The 23522-nt window shown below is 41.0% G+C and overlaps 1 protein-coding gene across 18 annotated transcripts in view; it reads left to right on the top strand.

The window, feature by feature from the left end:
• Positions 1-23522, top strand: part of CDH23 (cadherin related 23) — a 785528-nt gene that overhangs the window by 551853 nt on the left and 210153 nt on the right. For 16 of the 18 annotated variants that reach the window (XR_009763949.1, XM_061635232.1, XM_061635230.1 and 13 more), the window contains 7 exons: positions 1875-1982; positions 8655-8844; positions 9280-9425; positions 9703-9922; positions 11952-12104; positions 15591-15704; positions 17906-18054. Coding sequence is in view for 17 of the 18 variants with exons in the window: in XM_061635232.1 (XP_061491216.1) it covers positions 1875-1982; positions 8655-8844; positions 9280-9425; positions 9703-9922; positions 11952-12104; positions 15591-15704; positions 17906-18054 (1080 nt within the window). In the remaining variant the exon portion in view is untranslated. Of the gene's footprint in view, positions 1-1874; positions 1983-8654; positions 8845-9279; positions 9426-9702; positions 9923-11951; positions 12105-15590; positions 15705-17905; positions 18055-19084; positions 20162-23522 lie in introns of those variants that run through there. The other 2 variants (XM_061635244.1, XM_061635245.1) reach the window with 2 other exon arrangements.

Here is a 23522-nt window from a genome sequence, read left to right as displayed (position 1 = left end):
CGTCAGAAGCTGAAGTTCAAACTGGACATTAACTGGGAAGGGCTGTATCTCAGCAGCAGAGCATCTGCCTTGCATGCAGAAAGTCCCAAGTTCAATCTCTGGCATCCCCAGGTAAGGCTGGGAGAGATTCCCTGTGGGAAACCCTGCAGAGCTGCTGCCACTTAGTGTAGACAATACTGAGCTAAATGGACTAATGGTCGGAATCATAGAATCGTAGAATTGGAAGGAGCTTATAAGGCCATTGACTCCAACCCCCTGTTAATTCAGGAATCTAAATTATTGGATCATGGCACCTTGGATCAGGATGCTTTTGTAAGAATACACTGGATCTGCTCCCAAGGGCCATCAGAGTGTCATGCTCTGGGAAGGAACTTAGGACCTTCTCAGTTCTGATGCCCTGTTTGTGGAATTCTTTCCTCAAGGAGGCTCACATGGCACTTCTGCTAATGTCTTTTAGGTGCTAATCAAATACCTTTTTATTCTCTGAGGCTTTTAACTTCTCGAGTATTTCTGCTGTGGTTATTTATATCACTGTTGTTAACTTGTTTTATTGATTATGGCTTTTACTCAATTTTTAAAATCTATTTCCTTGGACTTTTTTTTACTGAAGAACAATATAAAATTATTTTAAATAAAATGAAATAAATAAAACAAGATGGCATCCATTCATTTTGTACCAGTAGATATTATGGCCAGAAGGGATGGCTTGCTATGGACTGTCCATTTTTCAGAAGCATCCCCATGGCCACTTGGTAACATTATGCTCCAGTTCTTATCTTGTGCTAGTCTGACATGTGATAGCATTACCCTGATGAACTGCTTGGTGCTTGGCCATGTAAACACTTTTGACAGGAGCTAATAACATTGGTACTAAACCACACTGTCAAAAAAATGGCCATGTATATAAGATTTAAAACTAAAGTCTCAGAAGTTCAGTCAGTAGTGTAGTGACAAATTCAGAAGTGCAGGGTCCTTTCATGATAGTCACAGCCATGCCCCCTCCCCTCCCTCTCCTTTTTTGTTGCGGAGTTGAGAATGAGATCCTTGTTAATGCCTTCGCTGACCACAACAGATGTTCCTATGAGACAATGAGCATGAAAGAGGAGCATGTTAGTTAAGAGTCTTCTCAGTGGCTGACTCACCTCCTTTCACTCTGATTGGTTCCAATCAGCAGGAAAGGACAAGGAAGCATGTTAGGAGACTCTTCTCAGTGGCTAATACTCTTCCTTTCCATGCTGATTGACTCACAGGATGCCAGAGACATTGGGAAACTGCTCCTTAAAAAGTAAGGGGTCTGAGACCCTGGATGACTACACCCCTGAGCTCAGTAAAGGAACAGAATGTGACTTTTAAATCAAGCAGCCCCTTTTCATATATCCGGTGGCAAAAATATGCAGAGAAAGAATGTTCATCAAGGTTACTCAGCATATTGTGAATAAACCAGACAACAATAATGGAAGTGGCTCGGAGGGGGGAAAGAGAAAATTAGTCAAATTCATTTATTTGTTGTGACTCATGCACATGTAGACAGAGGGTGTCTGTCCTGTTGTCAGGAAGTCTAAGCACCGAATTCTGAAAGCTTCCCTGGAGAGCAGCACCTGCTCCTTCAGAATAAGCATTGGAATTACTGAGTGAGTCAAATGGGGCCGGAGAGGCAACATCTTGCTAAAAGCTACGTTGTGTGTGATGGGCATTAGGACAGACATGAGGAAGGGCATCTTGTCAGACATTGTCATGAAATTTCTGCCAAGCATTTATAACCTGTATAAAAATCTTGTCTAAAGTTGTGAGTACAAATATAGGCATGATAGGAGAACCTGGCTAAAATATGTGTTGTTTTTGAAGGCTGTATTTACAACTGTAATTCTTTCCAGGTAAACATCACTTTACTGGACATTAATGATAACTACCCGGTATGGAAGGATGAGCCATATTTCATTAACTTAGTGGAGATGACCCCTCCAGACTCTGATGTCACAACGGTATGTATTCAAGAGAATAAAAGCACATAGCTTTTGAAGTAATGTTATGTGTAGCTGCATGAAGCTCACCCTCTTGGAATGTCCATTAGGATCCTGATGCTACTAAAGTAAGATGCCTGGTCAGAGCCATTTTGAGGTTTTTCTATACAAAGGGTGGGCAACTGGTTGCCCCAGCTCTCAAACCCTTTCTGGCTAAGATTGTTCCCTTCATGTTATATGGTGCAGAACTCTTGAGGTTTCAGCCAACCACTAGTTCAGGAGTTGGAGAAGGTTCAAAAGTCCTTTCTAAATAAAATATTGACTTTAACTGTGTTGGTACTTCAGCAGCTTATGTAGATGTGGAAGTGGGTTGGCCTTCTATTCATGCTAGAATACAAGATGCACATGGAAAATATTTGTCAGAGTTTAGTTATAGGAAGAACTTTGTTATACCTTGTGAGTTTTTATGCATTTTGCTCTTTGATAATGAAATTTATGTTACTTTGCATATTTATTTGTGCTGGCAGCCAGGAAATTAAGGGCTAAATTAGTGGCTCGACTCTGAATGTGATTTTTGCTTTCTGTTTGTCGTGGCTTATAGCTAAATAAATAAATTTGCTACCTACGTATAGCTGCATGATAGTGTCTACTTTCGTCTCTGTCCTGACCTGGAACAAGTTTGTTGTCCTAATAATTTTATTCTCCTACACATCTTCCTGCTTGTCCTTTCATTTTTTTTCTCCAGACTGTGTGCAGTTAGTGGTTAAAATCAGAAGTGTCCATTTCAAGCCTTCCTGGAAGTAATTTTAACTCACATTTCAACTGCAATCCTAAACATGTTTACTCAGAAGTGGGACTCATTGGATTCAATGGAACTCTCAGAAATGTGTGTCTAGGATTCCCTTAACTCTGAATTTTGGGACTTGGTTGTGGTTGCCCACTGGTGATGCAAACACATTTTGAACATGGCAGGAGCATCCCCTTCTTCCAGCCAGCTTGCATGAACAGAGAGAAGCAGTGTCTGTTCACAAGATATGGAAGTACAAGGTTCCATGGGCTAACCATGGCTTCTTAAACAACTTCTAGGGCATGCTAGTATTGCCATGTAGGTAAAAATAAGTGCTGTTCTCTATTGCTCTGGCAGTTAAAGTGTCCTGACAACATAGAGTTAACTTTCCCTGAACAAAGGCCACTCAGTAGGTAGTAACTTTTTATTCTAAGTTTCAGAACCTTCTTATAGAATAGGGATAGAGATCATTATATTAGAAGTTGATAGATTGTTCTTCATTAACTAGTGAGAATAGATTGCTAGCTGTCCTTCCTTTTGTATTCCTGTGTAGTCTTACACGAAAAACAGGTTACATGACTGAGCTGGAGCCCTGATACAAGCCCTGACTCTTCCAAGCAAATAAATAAAAATCCCATATACATTTTCATGGTTTTCCCTGCTTTTGAGCAGTATGCAGCAAAGGGAAATTATTCAAAGTATTATATTACTGTAATCCAGTAGTGGAAGATCAGCAGCAGTGGTAGTATAAACCAAGGATGGTCAGCTGATATCCTGCAGGTAACACCAGGTACATACACCAAAAGTCCAATGTAAGTTTAAAAAAGAGAGTTAAAGAACATACATTAAACACAATTCAAAAGTTGTCAGTTTGTCACATGACTCTAAAATTCAACACCAGATATTAAAAGGTGCACTGTTGACACATTAACGTCTGGCCAATGCCTGCATGAACAGAATGTGCATCTTTATAGCATACCACAGAATCCTTAAGTGATACATTAGAGTTCTATGGAAGATGGATAAGCAGCTTTCTTGGCAGACAAGTCAATGTACAAAAAGTTTCCTGGAGGCAGAAAAAAGGTTGAAATCCATTGCTGTGGTATATAGCTGTGAACATCGCTGTCGTTTTTCCTACCAATATTCTTTGGATTCTGCAGCACACGACTATAGAACTTGTTCCACTTTGAATTCTTGTACCATGAACTCTGTGTCGTCCTCCACTGTGATCCTGGACCCTAATGTGCTTAGGAAGGCATGAAATCACAGGTGGTGAACATACAACTAGTGAACTTGCACTGCATTCACAGTTCCCATCCTTTGCAAACATGACATCATCTTTCCTTTTATGTGCATATGTGTTTGGGTTGTGTAGGTGTGGGTGTTTTAAAGTAAAATTTTTGGCCAGTTTCTCCTTTCCCAGCCTTGCTTGCGACCTCCTTCAAGGACCTCTCTGAAAGGCATTGATTTAAAGCCTTTCAAATCCCTCTGGCAAAATAAAAGAGAGGGAGAGGGAGAATTATTCTCCGTCATGCTAGGAGAAAAATGACGGGCGTGAAACAGAAAATAAATGAGGGGAAAGCGGAGAGAATCCACAAAATCATCAAACAGGAAAGACTGTGTTAAAAAAATACCATAATGAAACATTAATCTTCTGGGGAGGAGGGGAAATAGCGAAGTCCAAGTTCACTGTGTAGGAATTAACTCTCAGTTACCTTAACTGCCCTTTGAGTTCCTCCTCCCTCCTCCATGAACAAGCTTTGCTCTCTGAGTGCACCATCAATCTTGACATGGCTCTGGCTCCTTGCACTTGCTTTTCTTGGGGAAAATGTGTTGGCAACTTAACCTACAGTAGTTTAATGAAACATGAAATCAATTGTGCATGTGCTGATCAAACATAACTTTCTATGTAATTAAAAAAGTAATATGACTTCAAAAGTCCAAATCTGGTTCTCATTTAGAATTCCTGCAATCAATCAGTTTCCAGTCTGAGATGGTAAATTGCGGATTGATTCACTAAAATAAATTCAACCATATTTTTTCCAGCTTGAAGTACCTTTTCAGTCTCCTTGTAGATGTTACAGTATATTTTAGATGTATTTTTGTTCTTATTGTTTTATTAAAGGTATTACTCATTTTTCTATGGGGTACCTGTAGTCCTGAAGGTGACTTACAATAATATAAAAGCACACCATCAAAATAAAAAGCATACATGTTTAAATGGGTTAAAATGCTAAACAATAACAACAAGCAGATCAAAAGCAGAGCATCAGCAGCAATTGAAGCATTCCGATTAACTTGAAAAGTTAATTTGTGAAACTGAGAAGGCTTGCAAGAACAGGTGCCTTCAGAAGAAGATGGTGGATCTCCCTAAGCGTGTTTTACAAGGTAGGTGCCACCACAGAGAAGGCCCTGTCTGCATCCCCATCAATCTCACCAATACAGAATGGAACATAGAGCAAAGTAGCCTCTGCATACGTTAAAGGAAAAAGAAGAACATATGAATAAAGGCACTTCAAAGATTCACAGGCTATTTGTCACATTTAGAGGTGTCTTCTGGTCTTGTGAATACTTCAACAATTATGCATTTACAGCCACCGCAATCCCTTTTCAGGTTTTTTTTAAAGAACACTGAAAACAAACCACAGTCTTGCACAGCATGATCCAAGCCAAATGGGGATCACATTGTGAACATGAAAATGTGGTGTAACCAATCATTTCTGGCTACATTATGATTTTACTAAGGGCAATTAACACCACTTCATTGTCTTCATTCTGAATCGAGTTGTCAGGGAGGTGGGACACTGAACCACCAGCGTGATGCAGCAAGATAGAGAGTACTGGCCCTGTTGCCTTGGCACAGGGGACATGTTCGCCATTCAGGGTGAGGGCAATAAGGCGGTTTATACAAAGGCATGAATTTTCTTTTGCATCCTTGCTAGTCTCCCACCACCACCACCACCACTACCAGTGAACACACACACACTATTGGTGAACAGGGGATGTATCTTAAGAAATAAAAGAAATCCTTTCCCCACCTTCAGCAAACCAGAATGGTATGCAAACCTCTGCCAAAAGGTGACTGACATAATTCACTTTGTCATGGAAATGTGATCATATGAATCCACTTTGGGTCTGTGGCCAGTCACTAAGGGTAAAGTTAGAGAATCTCCAAAGCGAAAATCATGTTTAAATATTAACAACATTGTGTGAACAGAATATAAACATCTATTGGCAAGAAAAACTCATGCTATACTGATAATCCAAGAAGGACATAGTTTTCACTTATGACTGAAAATCATAACTTGAGAAAGCTATCATTGCTTTTTAGAGTCTGGCAGCTATATTTTAGAGTCACAAGTAGCACTGATATGCTCCCAAATCTAAATGTGCCTGATAGTATACACAAACATAATATGAGATCTACCATATGTGTATTTCCAAAATGGACATGCAAATTGTGTGAAACTAGCAAACTGTATAGTTAAAGCAGTCTTTGGTTGGTTAGTCAGTTTAGCCTTACTGCTTTGGCACTATGCACATTTAAATATGCATATGTGCAAATTAAATGCAGTATACAAATGAGCATTCTTGAGATTATTTATTTATTTATTAAATTTATATACCGCCCCATAGCTGAAGCTCTCTGGGTGGTTTACAGCAATTAAAAACAATAAAAACAAATACACAAATTTTAAAACACAAAAACACAATAAAAAAAATAAAACATGCTAAAATGCCTGAGAGAAGAGGAAAGTCTTGACCTGGTTCCGAAAAGGTAACAGTGTTGGTGCCAGGCACACCTTGTCAGGGAGATCATTCCATAATTTGGGGGTCACCACTGAGAAGGCCCTCTCCCTTGTTGCCAGACTCCCAGCTTCCCTTCAAGTAGGCACCCAGAGGAGGGCCTTAGATGTAGAGCGTAGTGTACGGGTGGGTTCATGTTGGGAGAGGCGTTCCATCAGGTATTGTGGTCCTAAGCTGTGTAAGGCTTTATAGGTTAAAACCAGCATCTTGAATCGAGCTCGGAAACGTACAGGCAGCCAATGCAAGCGGGCCAGAATCGGTTTTATATGTTCGAACCGTCTGGTCCTTGTTACCAATCTGGCCGCTGCATTTTGCACAAGCTGCAGCTTCCAAACCATCTTCAAAGGCAGCCCCACGTAGAGCGCATTGCAGTAATCTAACTTGGAGGTTACCAGAGCATGGACAACTGAAGCCAGGTTATCCCTGTCCAGATAGGGGCGTAGCTGGGCCACCAACCGAAGTTGGTAGAAGGCACTCCGTGCCACCGAGGCTACCTGAGCCTCAAGTGACAGAGATGGTTCTAGGAGAACCCCCAAGCTACGAACCTGCTCCTTCAGGGGGAGTACAACCCCATCCAGGACAGGTTGGACATCCACCATCCGGTCAGAAGAACCACCCACTAGCAGCATCTCAGTCTTGTCTGGATTGAGCCTCAGTTTGTTAGCCCTCATCCAGCATTGTCGCAGCCAGCCACTGGTTCAGCACATTGACAGCCTCACCTGAAGAAGATGGAAAGGAGAAATAGAGCTGTGTGTCATCAGCATACTGATGGCAACACACTCCAAAGCTCTGGATGACTGCACCCAACGGTTTCATGTAAATGTTGAACAGCTTGGGGGACAGAACTGACCCCTGCGGAACCCCATACTGGAGAGTCCAGGGTGCCGAGCAATGTTCCCCAGGCACCATCTTCTGGAGCCGACCCTCCAAGTAGGAACGGAACCACCTCCATGTCCCTCCCATTCCCAACTCAGCCAGTCTTCCCAGAAGGATACCATGGTCGATGGTATTGAAAGCCGCTGAGAGATCAAGGAGAATCAACAGAGTCACACTCCCCCTGTCTCTCTCCCGACAGAGGTCATCATACAGGGCGACCAAGGCTGTTTCCATGCCAAAACCAGGCCTGAAACCTGACTGAAATGGATCCAGATAATCGGTCTCATCCAAGAGTGTCTGGAGCTGGCCTGCCACCACTTGTTCAAGGACTTTGCCCAGGAATGGCACATTTGCTACCGGCCTATAGTTATGAAGATTTTCTGAGTCCATGGAGGGTCTCTTCAGGAGTGGTCTCACTACCGCCTCTTTCAGGCAGCCAGGAACCACCCCCTCTCGCAGAGAGGCATTAATCACTTCCCTGGCCCAGCCAGCTATTCCATCCCTGCTAGCTTTTATTAGCCAAGGGCAAGGATCCAGCACAGAAATGGTTGCACGAACCTGTCCAAGCACCTTGTCAACATCCTTAAGCTGTACCAACTGAAACTCATCCAAGAAATCGGGACAAGGCTGTGCTCTGGATACCCCGCTTGATTCACCTGCTATAACACTGGAGTCTAAGTCCTGGCGGATGCTAAAGATTTTATCCTGGATAGGCAGATGAAGAGGGGTTGTACTAGAGTATTTGAATTGTAACTATGTTCAGATATGGCAGGGTGTTTTATAAACATACCACATTGTTTCCTAAAATGGAAGAAGCTTTTAAAACATTTTTATGAGATAACGTAAGTGTCTTAAACTCCTCAGATTTCATGGCCTGCCTTCTTAACTGAAGTATCATAAGCAAAATGATCCTATGCCAGGAAGGTGTGACAGAATTTTGATTTGCATGCCTTTTCTAATTCTATTTTGCTTGCATGTTGTTGCACTGACACACCAACAATGATGACTGCTGCTGCACCACAAAAGGGCATCAGGACTGTTTCTTCAGTAAGATCCTATGTCGTGTTCTTAGGTGCATGGAATCTGAGTGATGCTTTTATCCCCCATCTTTTCCATTTCATGCTTCAGTTTAGAACCAGCTGTACAGATACACTAAAAAAAATGAAAAGGATTTTTTTGTCTCTTCATATACCCATATAGCATCACTCTCTTGATCTCTGTAGGTGGTGGCTTTTGACCCAGACCTGGCAGAAAACGGTTCCCTTGTGTACACCATTAGGCCACCAAATAAATTCTACAGTCTTAACAGCACCACAGGGAAGATTCGGACAACAGGAGTTGTGTTGGACAGAGAGAATCCAAACCCCCAGGAAGCTGAGCTCATGAGAAAGATTGTGGTCTCCGTCACTGACCGTATGTGGGCTTTCATTGTTCTGTGAATATTTTAGCATTCCCTTAACTATTTGTGTACTCTGTTGCTACACATATAATTGCTTCCATATTCATATATACTGTGTATTTTTGATTAAAGTATGACATTCCTCTATTATAGAACTTTTCCCCAGAACAGATATGTAGCAAGAGGAGCAACAACTATAGATTGCTTAAAGCTAGATAAATACTAGTGTCTACACTCTGACTACTGCAATGTATTTTAACTGTTTTGCTATCACACTGACATTTTCAAAGTCAGATTTTTTTTCTATTGAAAGTGAATTGTCAGTTATGTGAAGGGGGATGAACAGGTTTGATATTTGGAGGTGCACTATGACAAAACCTTTGAAATGTTCTTTTGCAGTCTTTAGGGTGTTCATGGAATTAAGATTGTGACTCTTCTGATCTCTGCAGGTGGGAGACCACCATTACGGGCCACCAGTAGTGCCACGGTATTTGTAAACTTACTGGATCTCAATGACAATGACCCCACTTTCCAGAATTTACCTTTTATCACTGATATTCCCGAGGGTCTTCCAGCGGGATCATCTGTTTTCCAGGTGAATCTTCTCTGGTCTCATTTTTTATTTCAAAATATACTTACTGAAAGGGGTTGTTAAATATGCTTTTGATTGTGTTGCAGATGTGTTGATGAGTGTAGTATTTTCCTCACTAAAGTTTGATTGTAGCTTTCAGTAAAGCCAGTACTGTAGCACCCATGTGCTTTCAGAATATTTTGAGGTGGTAAATAGCTCATATATTTCCTCAAATACCTACACTGATTTCTACATCTAAAGTTGTGTACACACGTTGATTCACTTTTGTTTTTTTCCTTAGGTGGCAGCCATTGACCTTGATGAAGGCTTGAATGGTCAAGTGACATATCGTATGCAGGTGGGCATGCCCAGGATGGACTTTGTCATCGACAGTAGCAGTGGTCTTATCAACTCCACAGCTGTTCTAGACAGGGAAAGGATTGCCGAGTACTACCTCAGGGTAGTTGCAAGTGATGCCGGAGTGCCGTCCAAGAGTTCTACCAGCACTCTCACTGTCAGAGGTGACTTAAGGACTGAAACACTCTGGATGCTGTCTCACTGTTACTGCTATGTCATGTTGTAAATATGTTTTTAGTGTGAGTGGTGGTCTCTATCTGAAAAAAAGGATTTCTTGCCTCATCTGATACTTCAGATAATTTCATGTGTATCAGCTAGGATGAATCAAACTAGGGGTCAAATGCTACTCTCATTATACAACTTGCACACTGCATTTATTAATGAGTGGACAAAGAGGCATACCAAGTTACAGCACAGTATCTTTCTTCTGAGGCTGTGAATTTCTCTAGGCTTATCCTTGGCTCAAGGATTGCACAGAGTTGAGGTTGAGAAAAATGCTCATACAAAACACTTGTGTGGAGGGGGAGAGAGATGTTCAACTTGACTATGGATTAAAATTAAAAGTTCTACCTTGTTTACGGTGCACATTTTGATGCAAAAATCAACAGCCACAAAAATTAGGTACAGACAGTTGAACCAGAGCCTTTTCTTTAAGAGCTGGCTTGAGGGAGCTTGAATGTGATGATGTCACCACCCTGACACAGACAAAAGTTAAATTTACCTCAGAAATTTAGAGAAGGGGCAGAGACAAACTAGGAAAATATTATTAAAACCAATTAAGCATAAACAGCAACGACTCTTATTAATCACTTATTTTTCATGTTCTGTCACTCTCTCCTCTCACATGTACTCCCTATCTCTTTCTGACTGAACTTCACTCCCCTCACTTTCCACTGAACTTGACAAATTTTTAGCTGCCTCGAATGCTGTTGCCACTCTCAAGGAGCTCCTCCCCCAACATTGTAAAGACTAGGGCCAAGGTGGGCAACCTGTTGCCCTTGACCTAGTGTCATGCAGGTAGAAAGGAGTGGGAAATGGGGAGGAAAGGGTCCGACAGAAAGGGAGAGAGAGAAAAGGAGGTGACAGAAAGAAGAGAAAAGGGGTGTCCTTGCCCACTTCCTGTGCTGCAGAGATAACATAAGAAGCCTGGGACTATGTGAGCGGAGCCCATGCTGTAGTTGTTCCCTATGGGTTATGTTCAGCTAAATCCTTCTCAGAGTAATCCCATTGAGATTAATGTACCTAAATTAGTCATGTCTATTAACTTCAATGTGTCTACTCTGGGTAGGACTAGCATTGAATACCACCCTATGCCACCAACCCTCAGAGAACTGAACAGCAGCATGGGTTCCTGCAGGTCCAACCCTTTTCTTGTTTACTAGGTCCCGTTATTTTTAAGTTGACCAGGTGGGCTACAGCTGCCATTCTACTAAAACAATGTAAAAAATCCCATACTTAGTAGTTGGGTTGGCCATTCTCACTTTATAATGCTCTGTGTGTGGTTGTGATTATGATATCAAAGAAAGTTGGATGAGATCCCAAAGGGTTTAGATGGTATTATTTACTGGACCAACATAGCCACTCCAGTGAAGTGTATAATCTTAATCAGTTTCTTTACTGTTAGTTCATGTTTTAAATGCTTGTTTTTAAAAAATGTGATAATTACTTTTATAGGTTTTGCACAAGAACTTGGAAGCTGGTTTTTAGAAGCTTTTAAAAACAAGAAGAGTTGAGCTATGATCCATTATGGAAAGAGTTTCTAGCTTGTCATTCCAGATGCTTTCTGCCATATGCTGGTGGAATGAAGTCGTCTCATCTTTCGCTTCAGTTGAATAAGGATATCTTTATATATTTTGAAAAGTTATTAACTTATTTCAGAACTGAAGAAAATGTCTAGAATGAAAATGTTCATAATTCACACAGCCAATTCCTCCACTTTCATCCAACCCCTTTGCCAACTCTCTGTATTGGCCATTTGCCTTGTCTCCTGCTTCCTTGAGTGGGCTTCTTTAGGAGGGCTGATATAGCATAGTTCTGACCCCTAGCTGAACCTCTGTGGCAATCCAAAATATGCATACGATGAGATAAGCAGTGGCTGACTTGTTACAGTGGTTCATGGTATATCTTTTAACAACGCCAGGTAATGCCTGAGGCATGACCCAGAGTCAACCTTGATCAAATTCTCTCTTGCAGTTTTAGATGTGAATGATGAGAACCCCACCTTCTTCCCAGCTGTCTACAATGTATCACTTCCTGAAAACGTACCTCGAGATTTCAAAGTGGTTCGCCTCAACTGCACTGATACAGATGTGGGTCTCAATGCCGAGCTCAGTTATTTCATCACAGGTATCAAGTCTTTCTAGTACACTCTGAAATTAGAAGCTACTTAGTTCTCTGTAATGGAGAACACTGATCAATCCTTATTGCTCTGTCTTTCTTTTTCTTTCAGATTTATAGATTGGCCTATCCCAAAGGCTCAGGGTGGGTAACATTGAAAAGGCATAAAATCCTATTAGCACAGAATAAAAATAGGCTAATTCTTGGTTGATTAAAGGTTCAGTCCCTCTGCACACTCTCCCCTTAACTCCATGCAGTTCCTCCATGTAGGAACTATCACCTAATCTTGCTTCTCCATCTTTCACCAGGGAGAACTCCTTCTCTTCCCCTCTCCTCCATAGTTACTGGGAGTGGTTCATGGCTGTTTCAACCCATTTCCACTTCTTCAGCTTGATTGCTGGGGAAGCTGTAACCATCCTACTTTTCCCTGAACATATGCTATGGCACTGTGGTGCATAGTATTGGTGGAAAGCAGTGTGGGGAAATGCATGTAAATGAGACAGCCAAAGGGGCTTTTCATCCTGCTGTTAGGTTTGCAAAGGCTAATTTGCATGGGGGATTTGCATATGTTTTCCTATGATGCTTTGCAAATGATAGCAGAACTGTTTTGGGTTGTTTGCTCTTGAGAATTATCTATGCTTCATCAGACTGAAAGAGTCATCAGCTGCCTTATGTCTGCAGAATGTGGATATGACAATTTGAGGAAGCATTGTTGCTGAACTCATTTGCAGTATTTAGTGAAGTGTAGCCCGGTAGGTTGTATTCTGATGTAGACATTGGTATGAAAATTGGTCTTTGTCTCCTTTATAAAGAATTACTGCCATGGCAGATATGTTCAGGATATGTCTGCATGATCCTTTGGGAGGTTTTATGTGATTTCTGCTGCAGAATAGGCCATCCAGCGGTAGTAGGCTATAATTCCAAGTCCAGAAAGAGTACGATAGATGTTGAGATATCCCTTCTTAAAAAGGGCCCTCTCCATCATTGAACTGTTTGAGCAATTGTCCATGATGCCATCTAATACAGAGCACAATGCATCCTGCTTCTAGGAGCACAGCCTGCAGGTCTTGTCGTTTCTAGTGGTAAACAATAATGGGTAACCTGTCTCTCGACGATTTAAAGTTTCATCTTGATTTATGATTTTAATCTATAATGTTGCAAACTTTGTTTCTTATTGGAGGTTTCCTAAACAGTGTCGTTTGCAGTTAGGATAAGCAAAACAAGCTTTGTATCATCTGAGTTGCTAGATGAAAGCTGTTTTAAGCCCCATTCATGTCAGCAGAAAAGATTTATGTATGACATACACACATTGTATGACCTGCTGAACATGTGAACCACCAGGGCAAATGCAGCCTGCTGTCTACACATAGTGGCCTGCCATGTGATTGACAGCACCCCCTTTTTTTTTGCAGTTTCAAGGAAGCAGAAAAGTCAGTGATTTATTGACCTGTAATAAGCTGCCATGCATGGCTGATGGGATACTTCAGCTTGATGGGTCACAAGCTGGGCAGGCCTGTGATCGCACTTTAATTGAAATCAGTGGGACTTAAAAGTAAAAGTATACATACTTTGCTATTTCACTGAAACCAATGAGATATAAAAGTACTTAACTTTGACTGGATCTTACCCTAAACAAATAAGTATTCTTTACTGGGTGCCATTTCCCCCCTGCATGGATTAAAGGATTTAGAGTGGCATTTCTTAAACATTTATTATTTCCAGAGACTCCAAATCTTGTCAGTTCTCGCCCTCTGCTGCTCAGAGTCCCCAATGACACTCTAGCTCTTTTTTGTGCCATAATCTATTAAAAGTCATTAACCGAAATGGAGATAATAGTCAAGAAATCAGAAGAAGGCTAGGACTGGGGAGGGCAGCTATGAGAGAATTAGAAAAGGTCCTCAGATGCAAAGATGTATCACTAAACACTAAAGTCAGGAACATTCAGACCATGGTATTCCCGATCTCTATGCACGGATGTGAAAGTTGGACAGTGAAAAAAGTAATAAGAGAAAAATCAACATGTGAAATGTGGTGGTGGAGAAGAGCTTTGTGGATACCATGGACTATGAAAAAGACAAATAATTGGGTGTTAGAACAAATTAAACCAGAACTATCACTAGAAGCTAAAATGGTGAAACTGAGGTTATCATACTTTAGACACATAATGAGAAGACATGATTCACTAGAAAAGACAATAATGCTGGGAAAAACAGAAGGGAATAGAAAAAGAGGAAGGCCAAACAATGGATGGATGGATTGATTTCATAAAAGAAGCCACAGACCTGAACTTACAAGATCTGAACAGGGTGGTTTATGCTCTTGGAGGTCGCTGATTCATAGGGTCACCATAAGTCGAAATCAACTTGAAGGCACATAACAACAAACAACAGCAAGTAAATGGAGAAATGCAAGAATCAAGGTGCTTCATGTGGATAAAAAGAAACATTGTACCATTATCAAGCCATGAAACTTTAGAAAGCATTTAAAACGTTAAAGATGCAATGTTTTTGGTAGCAAATTAAAATGATTCAGGTTGAGGTATGGTCCTTGAGATCCTCCCTAATTTGGGTCACAGCGGTGGCATTATAGCATTCATGTTGCTGTTCCATATACATTGTTGAGCACTCTTAGAAGTGGCTTTGGGATACAAATAAGGGATTCATCCAGTCTGAATCTTTAAAGCTCTTAGGTAGGTCTTTCATAATCCTGACCCAGAAGCACATACATGTCTTTGCATCTTTCATATAAGCAATAAGAGGTTTTTCTACATTATAAACTGAAACCAGATTCAGACCTATTTAGCCATTGGAGGTCCAGCCAAGAACCCTGATAATTGTAGTACTGTTGTGGTTCTACCTGGATATGGCTAGCCAAGAATCTTCAGGAATCTCACCAAACTGCAGTTCTCAAGGAAGCCATGATAAACAAAATTGTTTGAAACCAGCACATAACAACTAAAACATGTAAAGCCTCAACTGAGTATGTGTTCTCAAGTTTTTAAATTTTTGAATACAGTTTGCATTTTGGAACTTTGATAATAAGTCCCTTTGTAATGATGTTGTTGACATTTATATGTGTTAATGTACAGCAATTAGAGCTAAGTCTGTAAAATAATTTATTATAGCTAAAGAAATACTCAGGGCAAAAAGAAAGTGAGACTGGGAGATTTAAAAATGTAAAATAACCTTTCAGAGGGTGGAGAAAACATTCTGAAAGCATTATTGTCACATCTGTGTACAGAGTGTATTCACATATGCAGAATGATAGAATCAAATCCTGAGGTTGTGCATAGGCTTGTAGATGGTCCGCACATCAGTGTATGCATATACATGGAAGAACCAGGAGTATGTGTTTTTCACATGGCTTAATTTCTGATTATCTCAGTTCAACAACTCATATTTCCAATGTAAAGTGTGATTTTAAATTTCTGTGCCCTCATTCGTCACTGAAGTCATTATTTTCTTTCCTTCCTTCCTTCCTTTCTTTTTTTTGTAGGTGGGAACCAGGATGGAAAGTTCAGTGTTGGCTTTAGAGATGGGGTAGTTAAAACAGTAGTCAACCTGGATAGAGAAACCATGCCATACTATACACTCATCCTAGAGGCCATTGGTAAGGATTTCCTGTGGAGTATTTCTGTTTCAGCTATCTGAGCAACTGATGTGCATTCCATTCTGCTTCATTAGGGCTGCAATGGAAAGGGAGCTATTTGCAAAGGATCCATACAAATTAACGATACCATATTCTGTTGCAATTTCTGGAGTATTCATCCCAATTCCATTAGTAATTCTCAATCTCTGTAGGGAGGAGATGGTTTTGTTATTTATCTTCAGTTAATCCTGGCTTTCTATGCATCTTTATCTGATGTTCTGCAAAGAAATCCCTTTGTAGCCTTGGACAAGAGATAAATTCTATTTCTTGTTAACTTAATGATCATATTCCCCAACATACTGTGTGTAGTGAAATACAGGCAGTCACTGCATACTAGGGTTGAATTAAGATTAATGAAGACAACTGGTGTGATCAATGACATTTCATTGCTAAACAATGTCTGCTTTTGATCACAAATAATTTTTCCATTTAGCACAAATTTATGAAAAATTTAACATTATTTGGAATGGCATACAATTCGTAGGATTACACATTTTAATTGGATTAGTAATTCTGCAATTTCGCACCGATGCTTTGCACATGAGAGTTTATGTCTTTCATAGTTGTTTCAATAAATGTGGAAGCTCAACTTTTATATTTAAAAATTGCATTCCATTCAAATTCATTTTTTCTATGCTTTTATTCATTTTTGTAAAGGTTCAAAAATCTGCACCTTGCTACAGAAAATACTCATTAACACATACGCAAATTATATTTCCAAAAGTAAGATTGTGTTAGACTCAAAAGCAGAGTCTGAACTTTGAATTCAGAGGTTTGCAAAATCTGAAAATGTACCAAAATTTAATTTAAAATCTCTTGATGTTTGTCATTTTGATTTGCAATCAGCCCCTAAGTGTTCATTTTCACCAATCAAAACTAAGGAGATTATACTAATTTTCTTTTTCTTTATTAAATGAATCGCTTTACACTGTATATAATGTGTACTTGGTATCACATAGAAAGCATAGAAAGGGATGGAGAAACAGTTCCCTTATCCACAATCACCAGTGATTCTTCAAGCACTCCTAGAACTGGAATGTTTTTTTATCAAAACAGCAGTGAGCATTGTAGAGGACCTGGTTTTGTGTCTTATGTATATAGCTAACACATGGCAAGGAAGTTGGGGGGTGGTCATGAAATGTACTGTGCAAAATCCAAGTGCCACCTTCATCCATCACCCCAGCCATTATTCATGCATCTTCATGATGCATGTGACAATAAACATACATTATAATCAAAATAAAATAGATATCTCTGATACAGGTATTAAACAGACAAAGCTATGTATTGTGAGTGAAATTTATCATAAATCTTATTTTAAATGCACGCTAATTACCCCAAAATACAGTATATATCCACCAGCTAGCAGCAGAATCGCACTCTCTCCTTGGTAATATTTTCCATTGCCAGTACAACTGGAAAATACCCTTGTAGGTCTCAAGCCTGTCTGGAATCTAGAACTGTGGACATAAAAGTTAGGCCCACCCCCAAGTGAGACCCCATAGTTCCAGATTCCAGGCAGGCTTAATGCCTCCAAGGGTATCTTCCAGAGTCTAGCAAGAAGAGAGAAGTAGATACCTAGAAAAAATCAGAAAGGGGCAACCAAAATGTTCAAGGGACTAGAGCAACTACCGCTATGAGGAAAGGTTCACTACCAGAAGATAAAGTAATGGCCACCAACTTGGCTAGTTTTAATGGGGATTAGATGGATTCATGAAGGATAGGAATAGAAATGGCTCTGGAAAAAATGGTGTGTGTCTGAATACCAGTTGCTGCAATATTGCAAGTGGGGAGAGTGCTGTTGCGCTCATGCCCTGCTTGATGTATCAGCATCTTGATTGGTCACAGATGACAAGGATGCTGGACTAGATGGACCTTTGGCCTGGTCCAGCAGAGCTGTTCTCATGTTCTTAACTGATAGAATTTCATGTCACTCCAGGAACTTTGGACTCGGATAGAGTGGGATTTGGCAATGGGATTTGGGATGGGGTGGGTAGAATGACTTGGCAAGTGGGCTGTAGACCAAGGAAGAGAAGGAGATGCCTGGGGCATTTTGCCCTTGTTTACTTCAGAACTTCCTTCATTTTAGTCAGTGTGCAGTCAATCAAAATGATTTTTCCTAAATGTTAAGGAGATTAAAATGAACCACTTTGTTCCTGCAGATAACGGTCCCACAGGCAAACGGAGGACTGGAACAGCTACCGTATTTGTCATTGTGCTGGATGTTAATGACAATCGACCAATCTTCCTTCAGAGCAGCTATGAAGCCACTGTTCCTGAAGACATCCCAGACTACAGCAGCATTGTACAGGCAAGTAACTAAACTTTTATTTTCAGTAAGATCCAGTGGGGGGATGGAAGGAGAAGAGAAGCAATAAGCTTGGCTGCTCTGTCTACATCCTAGCTCTTGCCTGGTATCACAATAATGACCTTCAGGCAACTGGGTGATACTAATGTTAGGCCATGTCTCTTTACCAGGATTTTACTACTTTTTATACTTTGTGTAGCTTGTTGTATTTAGCAGTCACTTCCTCAGTTATTGGAAAGTGAGAACAGGAAGCAGGGCAATTTAAAAAACAAGCAGCAGCATCAAAGAGATCTGGAGATGTTGAGATAAGTAACAGATTCAATAACAGCGCTTCAAGAATTAAGAAAGGGGAAAAAAGAAAAGAGAAAGAAAACCAGGGTCTCAGAAACACAATTCACTAGCTAGGCTTTGTGTCTCAGAACTAACTGTGATGCACCATGGGAACTGTTGAGTTGCAGCCGCATAGATGGCTTTTGTTTTCCTCTGCATGTGATTTTTTTTATTTATTTATTGTATTTATATACCGCCCCATAGCAGAACCTCTCTGGGCGGTTTACAATAACTAATGGAACACATCCCTGAAGCTGTTGTATTGAATCAGGCCGTGTCTGCAAAGCCAGGTTTTGAGTGTAAGAAGAGGGCTTCTGAACAGAACTACATTCAGTGAGGCACTGGCTAAGGCCTCTTGCGCCTTTATTGAGAAACTATGTGTGGGTGTCATGTGTACAAAGGACCTTTGGTTAAGAAATTAGGAGAGAAGAATTTGGAGTCTCATTTTGTTTTTGTTTACCTCTTTGAAGCTAGCTGGTTAGTGAAATTTATGACAGTAGAGCTTGTGAATGAATGCATGCATTCACATAGTTTCTGTGGTGTTTCCCATTTTTCTTCAACACCAAACTTTTTTTTTCTCTAGCAAACACTGAGGGATGTTTCTAGCTTGCTCTGAGTTGGCTTGTTGTTCCTTGAATTCCTGTCTAGTCTGTCAGAGATATAGTGAGGTAACTAGCTTTTGTTTCTATCACATTTTGTACAGCAAGAGGTCAGCTATGTTGTATGAAAAGCCTGAGATTATATGCTCAAAGCTTCAGTCTTGGAGAAAAAAATTCCTCTGGATACCTAACCTCCACATGCCACTAAATCAGAAAATATCATAGGTGAGGAAGCTGCTATAATGATCTTATGGAGTGTGAAGAGTTTCTTCTTGCAAGAGAATCTGTGACACCTGATTTGGGACTTACAACGAGAAAGACCAAAGCACCCCATATTGCCCATATTGCACTTTTATTTATTTCTTGGGATTTAGTGCTTAGAGACAATGCGCCCATATGTATCTACTGTCCTAATTAATCGTACTTCAGCCTTATCATATTACCAGTTCCAGTGTCTGTAATGTAGATTAGGCTGAAATTGCACCTTGCCAGGATTTAAACCAACAGTCTGTCAGGTACACTTCACTTAGTCTATAGAGCACCCTTCCTTCCACCACTTCATTCACTGCCCTGCTGCCTGCAGTAGATGGGGTGGCTGTGTTTTAACACTCTTTTATAAGCTCTTCCTATGAGCCAAATGCCCTGTTGTGTAGGATATGCTCCTGTCTGGTGGCAGGACTGGCCCTGGTATCAAACCTGCCTTGACTGTAGATGAGTTCCTTATAACTTCAAAGTTCTTTTCCTCCACTGCCAAATAAAACTTGCAAGGCCTCTGTTTTATAATGTTGATTAGGCCCATGGTTTTGAAATTAAAATATGTCAACGCATCAAAATATGATTTTGTATGGGAATGACATAAATGCTTCAAGATTTGCATTTGTTTATGCAGTAACATTTCTGATTATCTCTTGATATTAATATGAGAATCTGTGACAGAGAGCAAGGCAATAAGAAACAAAATGAACCTAATAGCCAAATCCTGCAAAAGACTGCAATAATATGCTTTTTCAGATGAAATGTACTACAGGAATGTCTGCAAGGGGGAGGCAGTGGATGCCTGTGAGGGATCTCCTATGAAGCTCACTTTAATAAATTGGAGATATTGTTTTTTTGACCAAAACGAAAGGAAAGTCAAATGCATTAAAGTGAACATAAACACTGTCGCAAATAAAATTCAGGCAACAGACGATTCAGTAACCTTTTTAGTTTGAAATCAATTTTACAACTGAGTGAGTCAAGGGAGGTGTGTTCTGCCTTCATTTAAAGTTTGTGTTTTCCTATCATATGTCATAAATCCTCTTAAGTGATTGGTACCATGAACTACTTCTGTTCTGACCTGGGTATTCTCCTTTGATTCAGATGAGAAACTGTCATGTACTAAAGCATTTAGGGAGATGAAAGCACTGCATTTAGTTGCCCAAATGCAATCTGCTAGTTGATGTTCAGCCCCCTCAAAATGCTGTGTGTGCTGACTATTAGGGCTGTGCAAGCCCCATCCCCTTCAATACAGTTTGGGGCCCAATTCCATTCGGATCGATCCAGACCCAATCTGGATCCAGAAATCTGACTCTTGTACTTCCATTTACCTGCACTGGGAAGCCACAACAATTATAGTTTTTGTTTTTTCATGTAGGTGCATGAAATTTGGAGACATATATTTATTTTATTTATTTTTATTATTAAATTTATATCCCACCCTTCCTCCCAGAAGGAGCCCAGGGCAGCAAATAAAAACAGTAAAAGCACTTTAAAACATCTTAAAAACAAAAGACTTTAAAACGTGTGTTTTTTTTTTTAAAAAGAAATCTTTAAAAAACAATTTTTAAAACATCTTAAAAAGCAATTCCAGCACAGATACAGACCAGGATAAGGTCTGTACTGAAAAGGCTTGTTGAGAGAGGAAGGTCTTCAATTGGTGCCAAAAAGATAACAGAGATGGCGCCTGTCTAACATTTAAGGGGAGAGAATTCCAAAGTATAGGTACCACAACACTAAAGATCCACTTCTTACTTTGTGCAGAATGGACCTCCTGATAAGATGGTATCTGCAAGAGGCCCTCACCTGCAGAGTGCAGCGATTGACTGGGTATATAAGGGATAAGACAATCTTTCAGGTATCCTAGTCCCAAGCTGTGTAGGACTTTGTACACCAAAACCAGAACCTTGAACTTAGCCCGGGAGCTAATCGGCAGCTAGTGCAATTCTTTCAGCAGTGGGGTAACATGTTGCTGATACCCTGTCTCACTGAGCAGTCACACTGCATTTTACACCACCTGCAGCTTCCGGACCAGCCTCAAGGGCAGCCCCACATAGAGCATATTACAATAATCCAGCTTGGAGGTCCATGGATTCAGTCCATGGATAACAGGGGTCAGGTTATCCTGACTGCAGCTGTCTTACCAGCCAAAGCTGGTAAAAGGCACTCCTTGCCACTGAGGTTACCTGGGCCTCTAGTGAAAAGATGGATCCATGAGCACCCCCAGACTATGAACTTTCTCTTTCAGGGGGAGTATGACCCCATCCAAAGCAGGCAATCAACCAATTATCCAAACTCGGGAACCACAAACCCACGGCACCTCTGTCTTGCTAGGATTCAGTTTATTGGCCCTCATCCAGCCCACCACTGAATCCAGATACTGAACCAGGGCTTGCATGGCCTCACCCAATTCAGATGATATAGAGAAATAAAGCTGGGTATCATCAGTGTACTGACACCTCGCCCCAAATCTCCTGATGACCACTCCCAAGAGCTTCATATAGATGTTAAAGAGCACTGGGGACAAGATGGTACCCTGCGGCATCCCACAGCACAACTGTCAGAGGGCCAAAAGACAATCACCCAATGCTATTTTCTGAAAATGACCATGGAGATAGGATTCGAACCACTGTAAAACAGTGCCAACGATATCCATCTCACCAAGTCAGCTCAGAAAGATACCATGGCATCACCCATGTCCCTCCTTCCCAAGACTCCTCCTAAACACACAATATAAACAACAACAGCCCACCAACAAATCCTATCAGAAGAGTTTTCCCAGTACTCCTCTGAGAGAATTGGAAACAATATTACTAGGACTACACCACCCAATTATCTTTCACACAAGATACATCTACTCCCCGCCCCCATCTCACACCCAAGAGGGGCCAGCTTTCTGCCAGTTGTAGACTCTCACTCTGAAAGTTTCTGGCTACTTTCTCCTGCCAAACAGTTCACTGCTTAGGCTCCCACCCTGTTCAGGAACCACACATACTCCTTACACCCTCCCCACTACCAATCTCCTCTTTATTGGTTAAATAAAATAGAAGAGTGTAGTGCCCTCAGGACCCCCCAAGGGCTGCCAAGCTTTTATGCCCCATGACCCAACCAGGAGCTGATGCAAGAGGCTGCAAGATTGAATGCAGCCTCTCTCTGAATTCAGGGTCAGGCAGGGGGTCCCAGTTCTTACAGCACTTACCAGGGACCTCAGCTGTCTCAAGAGACAGCAACCCAAGGGAGCAAGCAAGCAAGCATGCAGATGCTCAAGTACTCACTCCCAGGGCAGGTCTTCTCCAGTCCCCCAGTGCTAAATTTCTGCTAAATTTCAGACAAGTAGCTTCAGGGGGGGTTGTGCTAGCCACCTTTAACGTGTTCTTTTTAAAGACTGTACTGCACTGATATATGTAATAATTACACTAAGTGTGCTGCTTGTGCACTGGCTGTGTACAATGTACTCACAAGACTTACGGACACACACATGCACAAGACAGAGTACTAATTTTAAAGAAGAGACACAGAAAACATCGCAACTGTAAAATAAAATGCAAACTTAACATTACAACTGGGCCCAAAATGCGGGGGGGGGGGAGTAAGGAAAGTAACACTACTTAAGTAGCTAAGACTAAGACACATAGACAACAAACTCTTTCTGTTTCTTTATTTTTTTGTGTGAAAGGATGGGACTGGGATTAATTGAGAAAGGATAGAAAACAAACAGATATAAGGCTGGGTAGGACTATGAAGGAAACAAAACACAAGCTGAACGAACTCCACCAAACGCTTTCTAAGGGACAGAACTTACAAAAGAGTGAAGGAGGTGTGAACTTGCTGCATTTCAAGATCTCACCATCCCTCCCCACATGCACTACAAATGGAGAGTGTTGGATGACATTCTAACTCGGGGGCGGTCTTCAACTAAACAATTGCTCAAGTAAAATAGCTTCCACTTGCACAACAGGAGGACTTTCCCCACTCTCCCCCAACCACATGTGCCCTGCACCATCCTCATATCTGTTCTGGAGGGTTGGGAGAATCCCCAGAACAGATTTAGGAGGTGTGCAAGGGGAGGAGAAGGGTAGAATGTTCTGTTGCACAAGGAGAAATCCTTGCTGTGATGGAATTGTATATGGGGCGCTCATCTCTCTGGTATAAGAGAATGTTCGCTTTAGCACTACTTTGAATACAACCTCTAGACTGGAAGCTGGAGCTCTCAATAAGAAAGTCTAGTTCCCCTACTTCCCATCTCTCTACCCTGGCCTCCTTATATCATATTGTAATTAATAATTG

This window comes from Rhineura floridana, chromosome 7, assembly GCF_030035675.1.
Source record: "Rhineura floridana isolate rRhiFlo1 chromosome 7, rRhiFlo1.hap2, whole genome shotgun sequence".
Taxonomy (NCBI): Eukaryota; Metazoa; Chordata; class Lepidosauria; order Squamata; family Rhineuridae; genus Rhineura; species Rhineura floridana.
Note: the sequence above shows the minus strand (reverse complement) of the source record. Positions and strands in the feature narration are given on the sequence as shown.